The sequence below is a fragment of the Sander vitreus genome, chromosome 17 (assembly GCF_031162955.1).
Source record: "Sander vitreus isolate 19-12246 chromosome 17, sanVit1, whole genome shotgun sequence".
Classification (NCBI taxonomy): domain Eukaryota; kingdom Metazoa; phylum Chordata; class Actinopteri; order Perciformes; family Percidae; genus Sander; species Sander vitreus.
This window is the reverse complement of record NC_135871.1, coordinates 2,630,040-2,648,064: the sequence shown is the minus strand read 5'-3', so window position 1 is coordinate 2,648,064 and position 18,025 is coordinate 2,630,040. Positions and strand designations below refer to the sequence as shown.

The window sequence follows — 18,025 nt, the reverse complement described above, 5'->3', positions numbered from 1 at the left end:
TTGATGGATGACTGGATGAAGACAAACAGTTTCCTCAGCTGGTTATTTCCCTCAAGGGGCTTGGTTGGTCCGTTTCTCTCTCTCTTCAGCAGCAGGTTAAGCTTTGGTCCAGCAGCATATGATAACCTGACGTGTTATCACTGTTTCTTCAGCTCCAACTTTTGAACAAGTGGAACAGGAGGTCAGAGCACGATGGCCTTGTTGAACTGGAGCAGTTTCTCGAAGTCTTTACAAGCTTCTTCATGGCTTCTTTTAAACTTAATGGGTAAGTTAAGTTTGTGTGCACAGGCCCGCGTTACAGAAGATGAGGTTATAGAAGAAAAAAAAGTCTTGAGAAAAAGGTGTGGCAGGGGGCTCAGCCACAGGGACAGGGGACCTGCAGGAGGAAGAAAAAGAGCTAGGAAGAACTTATGTATAGTAGAGCCCATCGCGACCTGGAGGTACCCGATGGGCCGGGCCGGGTTCGGTCAGATATTTAGAAATTATGTTTGGGTTCGGCTTGGTCACATCAGCGCGATAAGGCACTGAACATTTTAAACAGCTTACTAACGTGCGCTTATTGCCCTGTGTGAGCTGATGCGCTCATCTGTTGACATTTCTGAATGCCTTCCTACAGTTGCTTAATAAAAGCTTTCCACACAAACAAACGTACATGTGTCATTAGTATGAGAAAAAAAATGATTTTAACCGTGTCGGGCTCACATAAATATCTTAATGCCTGCCGGGCTCGGTTACTACTCTGTCGGATGCGGGAAAAGTTTCCACTTTCCTCTCCTGAGGAGCACAGGGGGTTTACGATGCAATGTGTTGAAGCACCACCTCCTCACAGCAGAGGTGCTGCGAGACAAAGCTTTCCTGTCCTTTTTATCAGGCATTTGGATGACTAACATACACGTTACTTTAAATGTAAACCTCAGTGTCTTTTGGATCTAAATTAGAATCTTCAGTTGTGTCCTCTGATGTAGTCTTTACTATTCTGAAATGTAAGAGCATTTAGCAGATCTCAGGGCGTCAGGGGTTAAAGAGCTTGTAAAGAGGAGTTCCTGTTCTCTCAAGGTTTTTAGAGGACACTTTGCCCAGTACTGGATGAGTTCAGAAACTTATCAGGAGTTTGCAATATTTCCACTGAATCTCACTTTGAAAGTTGTGGAGCTGAAAAATGAAACATACAGTAGGAATAATATATTGGCACAAAAGTACGAAAAAGTCTTGTTTTGACAACTTAGTGTACATGTGCAAGAATCTGGCCACAAAAACTATTCTGAAGTTGAGGTCACCTTTATTACCAAAGAGATAAAAGACAAACAGTAACACAAACATATCAACAATAAAGATGAGAGCATATCAATTGACATCACATGGAAATGAATATGTAAGGAGTAGTAAGAGTAGTTGTAATAAAGACAAAAACAGAAACAAAGACATAAAGTTGTTAACTAAACTCTGGATGATTTTTTCTTCTTGTGGAGAGGAGACTGCACATTCCACTGCCTTAGTCCAGGAGCTCTGCAACACACACAAGAGAGCTGAATCACACCTTTTCTACAGAAAAACTCCTAAACACACCTTACACATGGAATATAAAACATATTAATGCAATGTAATTCTGGACAAGCATCACTATTTAAATCAATTGAGTCCGATTGACATGAAATTCCTCCAAGTCCAGCTCAATGTGCTCTATAAAAAAGCCTCTTGGACCATAAACGTCCGCCATGATGGTATTTAGCTAAGTTGCATAATGTGAAAAACAGTTAAACAGCTGACAAATGTATAGCCTCATTTTTAAAAAGAGCCCTGTAATTTCCTAAAACTGCTGGTCACTGTAGTTGTAACTAATATTACTCAAACATGAGGACAAAGAGTAATTATTGGGTTGTGTTGAGATTGAGATTCATTCACATTTGGTGCTCAAGTGAGTATTTTGGGCAACAGGACAGTGTATGCGGGATTAAGTAAAAATAAACTTTTGTGTGTTTGTTCATGGTAATAAAGGACATGTCAACCAATGCAACAGTGTGGCTCATTGATGTGTTTTTAACAACAATGGAGCTCTGTGGCACAGAGGAAGAAGATATATCAAGCTGTGAGATATATATATATATACACACACACACACACACACACACACACACACCACTAGAGTACTAGTAGATACATTCATAGTTTAATTTTGCAGAACTACAACTGTGACTGATTATAAAAAAAAATAAAATAAAAAAAAAAAGCACTCACTGCTGCTCATTTGACCTCACATGAAGAACACTGGGCTCCTCGACAAGACCTGCAAGTACACAGTAGACACAGATTCATGTAAACCTAAATCACCTGTAAGAAAATGCTAACTCAAAACCTGTGTACCTCACAGTTTGACAGACTCTTTAATTCTGGAGGAATTGATTTCTAACGAAAAAGGAGGTCCTTAACCTCATTAAATACGTACTTGTTCCTCGGTCACTGAAGATTGCGCTGAATCCTTCATCAAAAGTTAAATTGACGTTGACACCTGGATTACAGGGAGGACAAATAAGATATTCTCAATAAAGTAACAACAAAATCTGCAACACATCAAGACTGAACTGAAGTGTTAGATTTCCGTTTGTGAACAGATTAACAAACGAGACGGTGTGTTAATCAGTGAGTTTTAGAGCTCTTGGTAGGTGTATTTTTCAACTTTGAACAGAACCAGGCTAGCTGTTTCCTCCTGCTTTATGCTAAGCTAGGCTAACTATGTCTTGACTCTTTACACACAGACATGAGATTGATATCCATCTGAACATCTCCGTCTTTTGCACTTCAAAAGGGGCTGTACTCGAAATACTGAAGATAAAGTGGGCTGGGGTTGCCTCTACACAGCTCAGACTGTTCCCCGACTTGTCAAATACCGACGCTTTGTCCCAGCTCTCGGCGTCTGATTCCAGAGCCTGTTCCACCAGACTGGCAAGCAGTTTCATTCCCCAGGCTGTCAGGAAGCTCAACACCCTCCCCCTTTCTCCCTCACCTCACCTCTGCCCCCAAGAACTCTGGACCCCCCCCCCATCAGGATCAGCACCGGCATTGCACATTCCAAGATCTTTATCTTTATTTTTCTGTACGGTTTGATTTTGCCTTACATTTGCACTATTTAGAATGTATTACTGTATTGTACATATTACTTATATTTTTTTCTTTATCCTATTTGTATATATTTCTTATCTTTTACGGTTGTTGTACGTGTCCTTATTGGACCGTGGGTCAGAGAAACGTATTTTCAATTGCTCTGTATGTCTGGCACATATTGTAGAATTGACAATAAAGTAGACTTGACACTCACTGCACTAAAATTAATATGTGGCCCGGCTTTCAAAGCAAAGAATAGAGAAGTTCTTACGACACACCGACAGGGAGTGGGACTCTGCTTCGGACGCAATCCCTCCTACTTCTACCTAGCTACCTCTTCAAGCCATCGACCAAACGATCGATGGGGAAAAATAGTTCCCTTTAGATTTACTGAATCGGCCACAGAGCACAGAATGCAGCCTATCCTGCGCTGAGGGCTGACTGTAATGGCAGGTTTTGTTTTCTGGTCACTGAGCGCTGATAAATGCTTTACTTTAGGTAAAACGCTGCACCTTTTACTCCGCTGTCCAATCACAGTGGAGGGGAGGTGGGCGAAAATTAAAATTGCTGGCCACATAGACCAGCGGGTCCATCTTTTCTCCCCATGTGCTTCAGCCTTCCCTTTATCCAGAGCTTGTGCCAGCATTTTTACTTCCACTGATGTTCAGTATCATATCACCACATGCAACCAAAGCATCTTAGCTAAAACAACCCCGCCTGCTTCCAAAGTGCTGCCAGCTGGACACAGGGTTCATACGCATTTTAACCAATACTTTTCGGCAAATTTCCATGACTATGTATCCCTGAAAATGTCAGTCGACATTATACAATAAGAATAAAAATATGTGTTGAAGTTTACCCTCGGAGGTTTAACAAAAACACGAATGACAATTTATGTGGTTAATAGAGGGATTCATAATATCGCGCCCCAAATAAAACGTTGAGGTTAGGACGACGTGAAATACATTTATTAATCACATATTATTATGCTGTGTTAAAAAAAAAAATTCCATGACTTTCCAAAACTTTCTGGGTCTTTTTATGTTTCCAAAACCTTTCCAGGCCTGGAATTTGCATTTTTTTAATAACTTAACCATAACTTTTCCAGGTTTTTTCAAAACGTAAGAACCCTGTGGACATTTCTTGTTTGTTTTTTGGTGTGAAAACTCTTTGGTGAACATACAGCCTCATGAAAGTAACACCAGCTTTTGTTCAACCAAAGAGAATTTGGTTGGACAAGAGCGCATCGACCAACCGACCAGACGGTGTCAGCCCTAGACGAAATACTGTCTGGAGTCTGCCTTCTGGAAATAGGACCTGGATAGATTTTCGGTAAGGATTAGCAGTTGGTTTTTTAAAACCGTTCATAATTGAGTTCCATGGCTTGAACAAGACCCCAACACAGCCAATGTTTGTGTGTTCAATTCCAACTGGGAGCATTTATGTGGATGACGGCATGCATGTGTTGAAGAGGTTCAGTCGGCGCTGTGGAATCGTACCTTTTGGTGTGCTGATGGCTCTGTCATTCACAGCTCCTTTGGGCATCACTGGAAAGAAAAAAAAAAAAAAGACAGTGTTAGAATTAGACAGTAAAATCAAACACGCTGAAACGGAGATTAAGCAAAGAATGTCCTAAAACCTGACTCAATTAAAATTCCAATATAATAATATTCTATCTCAGAGGGTTGAATTCAATTTATTCAGCGCAATACAAAATTATTTTGAATCGAGAGACAAAGCAGGAAAATGACTCGCTAGATACATAAAACGGAGGGACTCAGCTTCCACTACTTCTGCAGTTAGTTCCAATTTTGGAGATGTTTTTACAGCAACTGTAGATATTAACAAGTAAGGATGTCCTGATCACAGAATCGGATCAGAGCCGATTTTGGCATTTTTTAACTGATCGGGGATTGGCCTCCCCCCCCATTTACCTTACTCAGATCATGTACATCAGCTTGTAGTGATCGCTGCCTTTAATCACACACGCCCTGCGCCAAAAATGCACCACTAGACTGCCTGGATGCTGGCACTTTCAAACCAACATGGCGCACGGCCACTAACCAGTGTCTGTTCGGAGAGTGTCTCGTAACTTGCCAGCCTTTGGAAACAATTAAAAAAGTCTGTCTTTCTTAGGGGGCTTTCACACCTGAAAGTCCCAACCATGGTTCATGTTTTTGTTACATTGTATACACTTGATCCGCTAAGTTTTGTCTTCACACTGCACACTAAAGAACTATACGTGACAAAACTTGCGCGCATTCACCATCACTACGTACACACTAAGCACTGAGCTATTCCTTAAAGGAGGTTCCCAGGTCTTATAACATGAACAGTTGTACAGCTGTATGGTGAGGACTGGTCTGGGGGAGGTTTCACACCTGTAATTTTGGATCAAACTGAAAAGTCCGAAAGCCCGAACCAAACGAAGTAGGTGTGAAAGCCCCCTTAGTCACCCGATTTTTACAGAAGCGGATTACTCCAGTTCTCCACACGTTATTCCCTGAAGCTGACATTGGTAAACACGAATAAAGAAAGAGGCATCACTAGGTTTAGTTTTATCAAAGATTAACTATTTAGCACAAGAGGCGTCATTAAGTTTAGTTTTCGTTGTCCAGCGAGGAATAAGGGTGGGCGATACGGACAAAAAAAAGAAGAAGATATTTTTGGCGATTTTGACAATAACAATAATTAGACGATATCCTTTAAAAATGTGTTTTTAAAAGTCTGAGTTACTTAATCACTGATGATAATAATGGGCACAATGTTGAATGAAAACAGTTATTTATTTTCTTTAAAATGCAAGTATTCAAGTAAAAACTATTCAAAGACGTACAAAATACTAATTGAACTAGTGTCGGAAGATGAAATCATAACAATAAACAAAGGGCTCTGTTCTGTAACATATTGCACATAACCATGTCGTTATTGGAAGCAGTCCTGGAGCTGGGATAGGGCCGTGTCAGGCCAGGTTTTGATAGTCCTTCTACTTGGCTGTACAGTCCTTCTGACTGGGATTTATGCTGGGATCAGGAGTAGTTGGATGTGATCTGACTGGCCCAGGTGAGGGAGAGGCTATATGCTTTCTTGATGTTAGAGTATACATGGTCTAGTGTGTTCTTCCCTCTAGTAGCACAATCTACATGCTGGAAAAAGCTGGGGAGTACAGACTTTAAGGACGCCTTGTTAAAGTCCCCTGCTACGATATGTATCCCCTCCAGGTGATCGCGCTGCAGTTTGTTCACTATGGAGCCAAACTTGTGCAAACGTTCGCATCGAGGGCTATGTGGATGGCAGTGTGCTGTTTTCGTGGTAAATAAAATGGCCTGTATATTACCGACAGGGCTTCCAGGTCAGGTGAGCAGTGCTGGGCAACAATCTTGCACAAAAATGCACAGTCCTCCTCCTCTGGTCTTGCCAGAGTTCTTGTCTCGATCCTGCCGGTAGCTAGCTCGGCCTGCTAGCTGCCGACAACAATCCACGGAGCGCCCGGTGGTCTGGCTATGTCCTCCGGGATGTTATGAGCCGCCTGGAAGGCTTTATCAGTATAGGTCCTATACTGATTAGATCAGTGTGTCTGTACTTGTATAAATAAACACCGAAAGGAGAGCTAGTAGCCGCTGCACAATCGCGCGCCGCCATCTTTGTTGACATTAGTGAATGTGTAGCGTTCCAATGCGTGTTTAAGTATTTTTTTCTAAGTAATTTAAATACTCGATAATGTCAATCTGCACATCGTTAACACAACAATGACGATATTATCATAGACGATGTATATCGCCCACCCCTAGCTGGGAACTTAAAACTGTTTATTCTTTGGTTGGAGGTGGGATCCTAAAGAGAACGGTTTTGTTAAATGTATTAAGCTTAAGACATAGTTACTTTGTTTACCTGTTTTTTGTTTTTGTTTTTTTTAAACAAATAAACAGTGTGCAGCTCTATTATCTGAGCAAATACAAGTATCGGATTGGGACTCGTATTGGTAGATATTCAATATTTAAAAAATAAATAAATAAATCGGATTGGGGGTCAAAAACACTGGTCGGGACAGTTATCTCAAGACACTTTTACAGCTAGAGTAGGTCTAGACCACACTATAATGTGTGGATATACCAAGCACATTTTTTTTCCACTTTCCTGGAGCACAAGCAGATAGCTGACAGGAATGGGAGGAGTGTGTTTCAACCTATGAAATCAAAGAAATATATATTTTTTTACACTGCACTGTAACTTCTATTATTGTATTTATGTCTTATTCTTTTATACCATGTTTTATTTTCTCTCTTTTTAATTGCTCTTTAGTGTTCAATGTAAAGCACTTTGAATGCCATGTTACTGTAATGTGCTATAGAAATCAAGTTACCTTGCCTTACAACCTCCAGCTTGTCAGTTAGTCAACAGGGCGTAGAGAACACTGGTGTGCCTGCCTTTCGGAGGAAGTGTAACTGCACGGCGATCGCTTTCGGCTTGCCATTAATATTATATTACAGCGAATGCTGCCTGCGTGGAACTTTGAAAAGTGCAAAAACACTTGCAACTGTTTAACCAGCATTGCCGTGACTAACAAACTGCCAGGTCAACGTAGTTTCCTCTGCAACTCAGCTCTCCGTGTGTGTGTCGGAACTGAGCCCCCGCTCTCTGTCAACATACAGGAAGGACAGGGGACAGGTAAGCTTGCCCTTACACTCTCAGGTACCGATATTTGGCACTGTTTAACGTGAATCGGTAGTAACGACATAATTCGGTCTGTACCCAAAAAAGTACTGATTTCGTGACCCAACCCTAGTAGGTTTATATGTTTTTAGATGATTGCAACTTCGCCATCTGTTAGTGGGGAGTTTTAGATCCAGTTCTTCAGCCCCGAAGGCACCAGAATGTTTAGGTAAGATGTTGTTGAAATATGGAAAGGTCATGAGGCTTCTGGGTATTTTTCTATGATTATGCAGAACCTGGGGGATGGAGCCTGGACAGCCCTCAAAAAGACATGGGAAAGGGATCCGAGTATTACACGTGACGATGAGGAGGTGGACAGAATCTGTAGGATTATTATAACTATGTCACACGATGTGAGGGTGCGCCTCATTCAGTTCAAGATTACGCATCGCTTCTATTAGACTCCCTTCAGATTGTTTAGAATTGGTTTGAAAGACACGCCAAATTGTTGGTCCAGACTAGTTTAATGATAGCCAGACAGATTATTTTAAGAAGATGGAGGAATAAAGGGGCACTGTCAATTCAGGAGTGGGCCTGTGAGATGGCTAGGGTGACAGTGTTAGAAAAAATGTCATATAAACAATTTGCCGGATTGGAAGTCTATACCAGAAAAAGGGGAAAGTACCTGAGCTTTCTGGAGGGCGCCTAAGATGATCTGTGCTGGAGAGAGACGTATCTGATGGGCTTATGGTGTTGTCATTTATACATATGTTTATATGGTTTATTGTCGATTTTGTTATTTCGTTGTATGGTCTTGAATTTTGTAGTTACAGTTACTCATCTTTTCTTGATTTTTGTTTCGATGGGTGGCGGTAATATGTTCATGTTGCAAATTGTATGTTTTGTACATTCATTAAAAAATTGTTTATCACAAAATAATGTGCAGTTGTCTTCCCACCCACCCACTTTCAGAAATTACTTGTAAAATGTGTAAATACAAAAATTGATATAATAGCCTTTCATATTGCAAATATGTTAGCAAACCCATTAAATCCGCTGGATTAGAATGAGATGATCCGTTTAATTCAATTGATTTGGTTCTTGAAGGGAAAAGCACTTTTAAATTCAGTGTTTGGTTTATTCTTTTTCTGGGTGTTTTGACCTCTGACCTCTGAAATCCTAACTAAAAGTTACACCATTGCTGTTCTCGTGAAAGTTCAGTTTCTTTAAATATGTAAATTGTAGTTTTAACCTCCAGTGACGTACCTGTTCGTTCCAGAGCGATTGACTGAACGTGTTCCTCCTGCCTGGATCTGTGCACATGCCTGATAACAAACGAGAGAGAGAGAGAGAGAGAGAGAGAGACAGAGAGAGAGAGAGAGAGAGAGAGAGAGAATCTTACAAAGTGGAAGTGGACTGGGCACCCTGGAGACTGAGTGTAGACGCCTATAACTGCAATGTCCCTGATTCAACTGTTGCATGTCATACTCCCTCTCTCTTCCAATGTTTCCTGTCTGTATCTGCACTATGAACTAGGGGTGTCACGATTCTCTAAATCCACAATTCAAATTACATTTGATTTTAAGGTCACTATTCGATTTAAACCTCCCTCCCCCCGGCACTACACTGGCGGCTACATTGTTGTTAAACTATCAAGTCTTGATCATATAACTGTAAAAAATAGTTGTCATGAAGGAGGAACTTCTAAAGCTCTGGAGACAAAACCGTTTTTTCTATGGGGATTGACTTCCTTTTGGAACCATGTTTTTGTCACATGATGACCTGAAGTTTTGGGCACTTCCGCATTGGCTTCATTGTTGAGCACCAGAGGTTGCCGCTTGGTCTTGCTTTGTAAAGATTAACAGATTGTTGTTTTGGTCATTTACATACTTTAAAAAGATAGGCTGTAAGTTTCCAAGTGTGATATAACCTCCATATATTTTTTGGAATGTACCACACTAATAGCCTGGCATGGACACAGAAGCAGGAAAAACAATGGCAGCCGGGTCACAAACCGGCTGCACTGTTTAGCTGCCAAATTACAGCTAAACAGTGCACTAAAATGTGTTTCTGAAACCATTTTCGGCAAGAAATAGGCAATACAGTAACAGAATCTTGATTCATATTTGATCTCAACCGCCTTGTTTGACAGATTGTGAGCCTGGTGCGTTGCGCTGGACAGAGAATGCCAGTTACGTCCAGTAAGTATGTTTAAACATGACGCTCCTCTGTCAGTCATTGTCTTAAACCCGTCCCATGTGTGATAAATGGTTGTGTTTTGGAAATTGGTTTTAATTTGAATGGATGAGAGGCCAGACGTACCTGCCAGAACAAAAGAAACATGAGCTGGTAGATTTGCCTCGTTTTCAGGCTACTGCACTATATGGTCAAATTGAGTAGTAGAAGAGTACTTTACAAGAGCCTGCGAGAAGCCACCAGATCCTTCTCTAGAGGAGGATGGAAGAGTTAATGTTCCCAGTCAAATATATTTGTTTATGATGCCTGTGAATATGCCCTGCCATATTTGTCATGCTGCCTGTGGGGGCATATGGTACCTGTAGGATAGCCTACAAACTGGACTGTTTGCAAAACTCTCCAGTAAAGGCAAAATAGTACCACACCGGGGATTTCAGGGAAGCAGAAGGCCATGGTATTCCAAAAGTGCAGCAGCAGGCTACCGCTAAGCTACGTTGTGCTATCTACACATGTCGGTTTCTTTTAGAAGAGAACAAAAAATGACTGGGAGAATCGCCGAGCCTGCATTTTTGATCGATTTAAATTTGTGACTCCCCTACTATGAACCATCTGGCGTAGTCCTTTAACTTCCTTGGTATATCCAAGCTGAACTGTTCAACTACACCTGAATACAATACTGAAGTCTGATTTCAGTTTGAGCAAAATGTAAATGCTTCAGTCTGCAATTATGTAATGATTATTGGACACATTAAGCCACTGAACTGAACTCTGTGACCGACTAAAGAAAATGGATAATCAATGGTCATCAATCAAAGGACAACAAAACCCTGCAGTGAATCCTTCGTATCGACCAGCTGCTGGGATGGATACCTACCTGTCAGTGTGTACCAGCCTGGCAGACATGGGGTTTGGACGTGGCAGCTGTGGTGTGGCAAAGTTAAACGGGAGGAGGGGCCTGGACTTGATGGGAGAGCCCTGGACTGAACACTGAGGAAAGAGCAAAATCACCATTTCAACTTTACTGTCTTGACTGAGGAGAGCTCCGATACACTGGCCTAGAAAATCAATCAATCAATCAATCATTCTTAAACATTATAAAAATAATGCTTCCAGAAACAAAACTAAATAAATCACAACAGTGAATGTAATATTATCATGCATTGTATTTATTTTTCATTCAATCTAAAAAGGTGCTATATACACGTCATTCAGAGTATGGGCCGGGATTGCATGCCTTGCTCACGAGCACATTGGCAGTGCCCAGGAGGTGAACTAGAATCTCTCCAGCTACCAGTCCACACTCAGTACTTCGGTCTGTACGGGGACTTGAACCAGCGACCCTCCAGTTCCCAACCCAACTCCCTAAGGAACTGAGCTACTACCACCCCTAATTTGTATTAAATCCATTTTTAATGCCTTTTTGTGTACTTCTGCACTAAATTTTCATGTTTGAGATAAAAGGAGTTTACCTTGAAAAAGAATTAGTAGCCCTAAGTTCTGTGTACGTCTGAATCAAATGGTTACACTGGTACCTTTTTAAAATCTTGTATTATGTTTTGTCAAATAAAATTGGAGGTCTCACCAGTCGATAAAAGCTAGTCCATATCTTACCCATGTCTAAATGGGCCAGATCTGGAATCAGTCTACTGGGTCATTTGATAAAATTAAGAGTGAGTATAATCTTGGTCAAGAGGATTTTTGGTTTTCATTATTTCTTCCATACTTATCTAGACCTGGAAATTACTAAAAATCTAACTCTTTTCCGTACTGCGTAGGAATATATATAAAAATATTGTATAATATTATAAATACACATTTTGTATGTAGTGTGAACTGACCTGTGTAGTTGGAGCCATGGCTTCTCCTGTCAAGCTGCAGTTGTCCATCTGCTTCTCCATCTCTTTCTCCTTATCAGCCATCTTCAGAGCAAACTCCACCTCAACTGCCAGCTGCTCATCGCCAGGGAAAAAGTCCTTGACCTTGTTACGGTAGTCTTGCATGGTCACCTGATGGGAACAACGGCATCATTGAGTTTAGTTCGATTATCTTTATTGTGACTATAGCCGTTTTCCAACCAAGTACTTACAGGAACGAGGTTAAAGGAACAGTCCACTTCTAAACAGATACACTAACTACTCTCCCCCAAAACCGGTTTTTCCAATTGCATTCGCACTGGCCAAGTGGCCATAGGGACTGGTAGGAGGGGTAAGGGAGGGATGCAAGTCTTTATAGCGCTAAAAATCAGAAAACAAATACACCAAAAAAAAGTATGAACTAAATACTAAATCTAATGTATATAGCATATTTTTCATAATTTAAACAAGTCTCCTGAAGAGAAATGGGTATCGTGCCTGCAAGTTTTTGTCAAGCCCGCAGGGCACACTTGTGGAGTTCAACTCCGAAAAGACAGTTAACCACAGGTTCCTGTTAATCTTATGATGGACATGTGTTGTGATATTTAAACAAATGATCCGTCAATAGCGAAATAAAAGCCTCTTATTTTCGAGAGCGGTCTGAGAGACTCTGAGGGTCTCTGAGCACGACCGCCCGAGCGAAGAGCTAGTGGCCGGGGCTTTCGCCTGCTGGCTGTCTCCTCACTTCATGGAGCTTCTCAACTCCGAAAACTTTGAAGCAAATTGTCAATTCGGCATCGATTTTCGCAAGACTGCCTATATTCAAAATCTAAACAGTTGGTTTCTCGCCTAAAACGTTGACAGAAGTGAATTTAGTGATGAATAAGATGGCAAAATGTTAAAATTGCCCCGTTGTTGGTCTGTCTGTACCGGAAACCCGACACTTGTTGACCTAGGTTCCTATGCTGAAAAGGGAACAGTGAAAAGAGCCTGCCCTGAAGTAGGAGCTGAAAGAGTTACAGGAACTGTGGCCAGAGGGACTTAAAAATCCCCAAATTGGTCCAGTCGGAACACGAGAAAAAAAGGATTCTAGGAATTTTATGTTCTAGGAACTGCAAAAATCCCTCCAGTCGGAAAGCGGCTTATAATTGCCACTGTTCATCACACCCCCAACCGGCACCGTCAGACACCGCCCACCAAGAGCCTGGGTCTGTCCCAGGTTTCTCCCTAAAAGGCAGTTTTTCCTCGCCACCGTCGCACTAAACGCTTGCTCTTGTGGGAATTTATGGAAATGTTGGATCCTTGTAAATTATAGAGTGTGGTCTAGACCTACTCTATCTGTAAAGTGTCTCAAGATAACCTTGTTTTGATTTGATACTATAAATAAATAGGAGTAAAAACTAGAGATTCACAGATAGACCGGCCGGTGACCGGAATTGGCCGGTTTTCACGTGCTCGGCCATGACCGGTGACCGGCAGGTCAGTCTGATATATGCTGATCACTGCTACAACTGACAACAAGTTATACGAGTTACAGTTTTCAAGGACGCACGCACACACGGACGCGACAGCACAGTCTCTTTTTCCTTTCTCTCAACTTTTCCGCCGTTGTCGCGCGTACCCGCTCGCGGTGTGAAGCACATGTCGGCGCTATTCTCACACATGTAGGGAACCTCATGAATTAACCTGCAACATGTCAGCTGTTTGGACATTCTCCAGCGTGTGTGCAGAAGATAACAAGTTTGCAATATGCAACACCTGCAAGGAAAAAGTAGGGCGTGGAGGGACGACACCAAAAACCAAAATCACATTTTTTTTAAGCGAAAAGAAGGAAATGGTTGCAACGTTGCTCTTTAGATGTGTGTGAATTTCCCACACCAGGAGTACTTTATATAGTTCTATTTAATAGTGATCCATTATCTGTTCAAAAAATGTTCTATGTTCTGTGCAAAATGTTCTATTAAAGAAAAGATAGAAAATAAATATTTGTGTGTGCTGTAAAGTGGTTAGAAAAAATGAAATCCGAATCGGCTAAAATCGGTATCGGCTGGCCTAACTCAATGGAAATCGGAATTGGCCTAGAAAATTGTAATCAGTGCCTCTCTAGTAAAAACTCCTTTGTTCTCTGTGCAATAACACTGCTTAATTTGCGCATGTAATTTTAGAATTACAGAGATTGCTGCTGTAGTATTGTGTAAAATTGTGCAAAATTGTACAGGAAACAGTTTTGTACTTTATGTTTTTGTATTCTTGTCTTTTTGTTTATTTGTACATTTTGTATGTTTGTCTTGCACTCCTGACTACAGTTCAAGTTTCCCATCTGGTATAATAATATGACTAAACAGAACTGAATTAATCAAATGAATAAGCAGAAAGCATCCACATGTCCATGCTGTGGTCTTACCTGAAGGTAGGACATGAGTTCTCTGAGCACAGGAGAGCGTTTCTGCTCCAGCAGACTCTTCAGGCTGATGATAAGAGGAACTGTGTTCTCTATGAAGGCCTTCTTCTGGACCTGTGGATTAGAGCGGTTAGCTTAATTTGTATTGATAGCAGACCAATTAGCAAGCAAGCGTGCAAGCTAACATTAGCCACCAGCTAAAACCACAATATATGTCACGTCACCTTTCAGATGTTTTCAGCACCGGGGGGAAAGGGCTTTGTTGTAACGTTACTTCGCAGGTGCGGGTGGCTGGCTGAAATTCCGTGGCGGGGGAGATGTCCTATGGCCGATGTTGTGCAGTAGAGCTCCCCGCCTTTCGGAAATATCTCCCCCTTCACTTTTTTGTAATCATAACTAGTTGTTTTGATGCCTTAACGTAGCGGTCGTCACCGCAGGACAAGTTACCTTTTGTTGGCTAAATTGAACTGTAAAGACAGCTAAACGTGAACATTAAAATGTCAGCATCGTTAGCACCCATCGCTGGAGTTTGTGTTGGCTGGGATTCAGATCGCTGTAATGATAGTGGCTGGGTGCTAGCTGGCTGGGGGCTAACGTTAACTATGTGTCCCCAGGCTGTTGTCCACTCTAATCCCATAAGCTGGATCGATCGATATTGAAATGTATCAATAAATTAGGTCTGTAATACTATGCTGCGAAGTGGCGTGTCATTAGTGAAAAAATTATGCATGTGGCAGAAAAAAAAAGCTGTACTACGAGTACAATTCTGTAAAATTGTATGATTTACAATTATTCTCGAACGTCCGTATCGCGGTGCATCGATGCAATGATTCATATCAACACCCCCAGTAACTAGAGGGGTCAAAGGTTATATGATGCCACTGACCGGCAACCAAACGACACGTTCCGTGTCATTGAAATAAAATTTCAGATTTCTCTGGGGTTTGAACATTGTTGAAAACATTTGTGATAATGTAGTACAAAACTCAAATATCTACATACCTGCAAACTCAGAAGGGCTGAAAAAGGTGACATCTCTTCTCCCCCCCAAATAAAAACTCTTCGGATCTACACGATTCACGTGGATGACATTTTCCCCATTCAAAACGGCGATTTTCGCCGAAAAGCGACTAGTTTGCAGGTATGTTGTCTTATGTTGTTTTTAGACATTTAAATGCAGAAATATTAATTATTTTAGCTTAAGATAAAATACAATTTCAGTTACACTTTTGATAGGACACATGTTTAAGCAGTTTGAAAAATATTCCTATATGTATATAATAATTTTTCTGCAGCTCATTCTGTTAAAAAAATCGTTCCGTGAAGTTAAAATCTTGAATCATAACAAATCGTAAGTTGATTGCCGTAAATGACGTTCTTGCCATCTAACCGAGAGCTATACGTAGGGTTAATATTAGTTTGGTCTCTCTGCGTTCAGTGGACAGACCGGTCCAGGATGTGCTAATGTTAACTTTGCACAGGGGCTTTAGGTGGAGGGAGGTAGATAGCCAGACACATGACTCCTGGTAATTCCAAAGTAGTCTTACTCAAATGTTGTGTGAGCTTAGCTGGCTCGCTAATGTTAACTACCGGTACGCCTAAATTCACACCTAGTTTTTCTTTTTTTTTTTTTTTAAAGATGTAGAGAGCGTGTGAACCTAGCAGCAGGTCAGACTACTGAAGGACTGTGTGCCGTCACCAAGGCCAAGCTAGTTGTGGCTGGATGGTCAGTAAATCCCTCCAAATTGTAGGTTGGCTGCTTGTTTTCTATTTCAACACGTGTTATATAGAGAAGATGTGACATATGGGTGTGGAGGATTGGAAGTTGTGGGAAATTAAAGAAATTAAAGTAGAGTAACGAGTCATGTAATGCTACTACAATTAAAGTCGTAAAGGGATAAAATTAAAAATGGATAAGTAATGGATTACAAGTAACTTGGCCAACATTGCTTACCTGCGACACCACCTTCTTCTGTGCGGCCTGCAGGACAACCTTAGCCATAGTGGCCATGTTCTCCTCCTCAGGTTCCTCCCCTGAAGCGCCCCCTGCTGGAGTAGATATGGCCTGCAGCTTCATCTCCTTCAGACTCAGGATGTTGAAGGTCTCTGATAAAATTTCAGCCCCATCTGCATCCAAAGGAAGCTCCTTGTCTGCAAAGCATGCTGGGATAGGAAAAGAGGTTACAAGTTTTTTTTGTTTTTTTTTCTCTCTAGGAGCAAATTGGTGGTTAACAGTCTAGAATTCACAAAGAAAATGGGTTAAGATGCCCCAAGATGTTTAGTGTTCATTAACAAACTTTAATAAAGAAGAATTTCAGTTAATTTTATCACTTAAAAAAAATCATCACCAAAGAAAGAAAAACATTTAGACCACACAGAGCTGGAAAAGGAATTGGTGGTTTTATGCATGAGAAGCTTTCCAGCTTTGGTTAACTTCTCAATCTACACACATGTTCACCTAAAACGGTCTGGTTGATCTTGAGACTGATGTTGAAGCGCTGGGTGTCCGTGAAGTGCTCCAAAAGAAAGCGGTAGATCCGAAAACGCTTCTCGCGGTGCTGAGCTCCTTTCAGGGAAAATTGAGCCTTTTCTCTGCATAGATTTAAAAAAATAAGCCAAAAAAAAATAAAAAATAAAAATACATACAAAAAGTGTCATCTGGGTAAATGATCAAAAGCAAAATGAAGTCTAATGTGAACTGGATGACAGAAACTATATCCACACAGCTTCCTACCTCTCACTTTGAGGGAACTTGTTGTAGGACTTGTGTTTGTTGTAGGAGTTGAAGTGAAAGATGCACTCGATGAAGTGCTGGCTGAACATTTCGGAGTTCTTCTTCAGCAGCAGGTGGACCAGGCAGTATTCACACAGACTGGGACAGGAAACAGGAGGCACTTAGGTTTGATATTATGGTGGATTTCTGTAGGTGCTCAGAGCAATATTAGATCAGAGCGCTGGGTGTTTGCTCATTTGTTCATGTTCATACTATAATCTTTGTCTTGGACATTACAATGGTAAAAACTGTCACTGTGCTTGTTGTACATTCTACCTAGACCCCAAAAAATAAATACACATATGCTCCTTATTACAGGCGGTTCTCATGAACCAGTCGTACATATACTGTAGCTACGAAAAGTAAAGCACTGTAATCCATATGTATTCAACAAATGTATTGCTGTATAAACCACATTAACGGCTATAAGAACGCTGTGGACCGCGTAGGGAGGAGGTCCCTAAACTTAACTGTCGTTGCATGACACACATTTTTTTTATGGGTTGAACTCAACTGCCACGGCCCCTGAAAGTACCGCCATCTCACGGTGCTCTGTACCTGTCTCAAAGTCACCTTTTGTCGGCTAAACCCAGCTAGCAACGGCCTCTGAAACGGCCAATAGCGCATGCTTTATAGCCGGCTCCCAGTAACGTAGTGTCGGCTAAACTCAACTACCAACGGCTGCGGATAGGACCGCCAGCGTCACGTGACCGGGTTGGTCGCCTAATTTCGTAGGATATCATATGAGTTGGTGTGCATATTTTGTTTCTTGCTATATCATACGGACTTGTTCATGAGAAAGAGTTGCTTATTATCATGTCATGGATATCCTTCAAAACTGCCATTGTGATATTACAGCCCTATGCTATGTTTTTATTTTGGAAAAATCATACAATGAATCATGCATTGCATACTAGAGAGCCACAGAACAGGATGTTGCTGCTGATTTCCCAAACACTGCACACTACATTGCCTACAGGTATCTTAAGGTCAACATAGTTTTAAAACCAGATGATTATATGTTAAGTCCTAAAATTATTTTCTTATTTA

The 18,025-nt window shown here is 41.2% G+C and overlaps 1 protein-coding gene across 1 annotated transcript in view; it reads right to left on the bottom strand.

Moving 5' to 3' along the window:
• Window positions 1-1,259: 1,259 nt before the first annotated feature.
• The window catches only part of ncapd3 (non-SMC condensin II complex, subunit D3), a 47,892-nt gene continuing 31,126 nt past the window's right edge, over window positions 1,260-18,025 (bottom strand). The window contains exons 25-35 of the mRNA XM_078273835.1: window positions 16,937-17,074; window positions 16,661-16,794; window positions 16,157-16,365; window positions 14,206-14,316; window positions 11,787-11,954; window positions 10,823-10,935; window positions 9,019-9,077; window positions 4,599-4,646; window positions 2,444-2,506; window positions 2,236-2,284; window positions 1,260-1,506 (exon numbers count right to left, since the gene is read on the bottom strand). Of these exons, the coding sequence (XP_078129961.1) occupies window positions 1,437-1,506; window positions 2,236-2,284; window positions 2,444-2,506; window positions 4,599-4,646; window positions 9,019-9,077; window positions 10,823-10,935; window positions 11,787-11,954; window positions 14,206-14,316; window positions 16,157-16,365; window positions 16,661-16,794; window positions 16,937-17,074 (1,162 nt within the window). The 3' untranslated portion in view covers window positions 1,260-1,436. The remainder of the gene's footprint in view (window positions 1,507-2,235; window positions 2,285-2,443; window positions 2,507-4,598; window positions 4,647-9,018; window positions 9,078-10,822; window positions 10,936-11,786; window positions 11,955-14,205; window positions 14,317-16,156; window positions 16,366-16,660; window positions 16,795-16,936; window positions 17,075-18,025) is intronic.